Source organism: Austrofundulus limnaeus, unplaced genomic scaffold (genome assembly GCF_001266775.1).
Source record: "Austrofundulus limnaeus strain Quisiro unplaced genomic scaffold, Austrofundulus_limnaeus-1.0 Scaffold330, whole genome shotgun sequence".
Taxonomy (NCBI): domain Eukaryota; kingdom Metazoa; phylum Chordata; class Actinopteri; order Cyprinodontiformes; family Rivulidae; genus Austrofundulus; species Austrofundulus limnaeus.
In genome coordinates, this window is record NW_013952732.1 from 517,875 (window position 1) to 519,966 (window position 2,092).

A 2,092-nucleotide genomic window follows, 5' to 3' on the forward strand; every position below is an offset into this window, starting at 1 on the left:
TTTGTCATAATCATGTCTTGTGATTATTTGACAGGAGTTTTACTTTTAAAATGTAAGTGTATTTAATTTAGTTATGTTAGTAATGATAGTTTAGTTATGATGTAAATACAATACAAATTAAATCAAGATTTAGAATAATCATAATTTTGATCCATACATTAGTAATGTCTGACTGGGCCTCATGACACTTTACGTTCAACAAATTGGGCCCCGAGGTCAAAAAGGTTAAGAACTCCTGGTGGCTTATTTTGTGTCTGTCATAGTTAAAGGTGAGCTGTACCTGAAGGCTCCCTCTGGGACAGTACTCGGTGATAACGCACATGTTTGGTGGGTCGAGGCAGGCGCCGATGAAGCGAGTCAGATGCTCGTTGTGGACRTCTCGCATCTGCAGAAACAAGAGACGTAAATCGCACGAAAAGCCACAGATGCCCCGGGGGGGGTAGGAGTACTACACCTGAAATTAGATAGTCAAACGTCAACGCTCGCCAGGATCGCAYTCTTACATGTTTGAGCTCAAACAAAACCTTCCTCGTCAGCTCAATGCGTTTCTTGTTAATATACTTGATGGCTGAAAGATTGCCCTGAGGGAGGAACAACAATGAAAGGTTATCGTTTTACATCTCTCTACGATAACGCTGTAAGAGTGATTTAACACGGCGCGTCTCTCTCAAAGACCTTGTAGTATCCAGTTTTGGTGTAGATCTGAAAGTTTCCCTCCATGGTCATCAAGGAACCATAGTTGGATCCTTTCTGCAGACAAGCAGAGTCAGATTTAAATTGTTTTTCACAGCCAGGAGGATCCTTTCATCAGTAACGCCTTTTTGGGAGTTAAACTTRCAGCCAATAGGGAACAAATGGCTTTTTCCAGAATAGATCCAACAATCAGAAACCAAAAGTCTAAAATACAATTTTTTATTATTATTTTTTACCAGAGACATGGTCAGCCTGCTGCAGGTTCTCCGCATGGTTTTCTCCAAGTTGCTCATCTGGATGTCCTCCCAGGAGACTCTCCACAGCTGGGCAGCCAGTTCGCTCTCTAGCTTCAACTTCCTATTCAACAGACAGGAGGACAGGTGTGTGTGCGTGTGTTTGCAGTGTCAGTAATTTAGTGTGTGTTAAAAATAAAGAAGGGGGAAACACTGAGAGAGGGGACAGAGAGTTGAACAGAGAGAGAGGGAAATTAAGGACTTTAAGGAGACTGACTAGCTGTTAGCTCATCAGTTTGATGAAAAATGTAACTAGCTCTGCAGTTTCAGGCCCATTAATAAGCTTTATTTAATAGCGCACAAGACCTAACTATCACTAATCTGCCTTTTATGATCTTTTCTCCTTGTACTGTTTATTCGGTGGAAGTCTTTATGTGTTGCAAACACTATAAATCAACTCTGTTTTTTATCATTATTACTCTAAAGTTACCAGTTTGTTGTTGTTTTGACATAAAAACACAAACACCTAAAGCTTTTGCACCATATCTTTATTAATATTTAATATTCAAAAACAACAGGATATCYAAACACAAACTTTGTTCATGTTTTCCTCTATAAAAATCTCATCTCTCTCCAGACTTCAGCCACATTCAGCTCTCTTTGCTTAACTCAAATATCTGTAACTTATTTATATTCAGCACAAAATTAACAACAGATTACAGCTAATTCTTTTATATAAACATACAAGTCTGCTGTCGTAACCCATTAATATCACGGTTATTTAATGACTGCAACAATATATTTTTAATCTTGTGTGCAAATAGTAATGTCTGACTTACGTTTTAAAAAGTAACACAGTAAATGCATAATAATTTAACACATGCAGGTAAGTTTATACTGTGTTCAGTTTTCTTAGGATGAAACAGAAAACAGTCTGCTCCTTTTAAATTCTTTTTTTWAATTTTAAATATTAACTCTCCACCCCCTCATTCTGGGCCTCGCCGTGATCTCCCTATTTTTCGAACGGAAGAAAGGAAGAGGATGTGAAAAAAGAAGGGAAAGAAAGAGGGACAGGAAAGAGGAATGCAAATAAAATGGAGAAAGAGCGAGGAGCAAGCAAGAGAGAGAGTGAGAGAGAGAGAGAGAGAGAGAGAGAGAGAGAGAGA

General features: G+C 38.5%; 1 protein-coding gene across 1 annotated transcript in view; it reads right to left on the minus strand.

The window, feature by feature from the left end:
- npr1a (natriuretic peptide receptor 1a) overlaps positions 1–2,092 on the minus strand; it is a gene marked incomplete in the record, with an annotated part of 37,273 nt that overhangs the window by 11,234 nt on the left and 23,947 nt on the right. Inside the window, 4 exon segments of the mRNA XM_014022464.1 lie at positions 281–385; positions 504–581; positions 676–750; positions 930–1,050. Of these exon segments, the coding sequence (XP_013877918.1) occupies positions 281–385; positions 504–581; positions 676–750; positions 930–1,050 (379 nt within the window).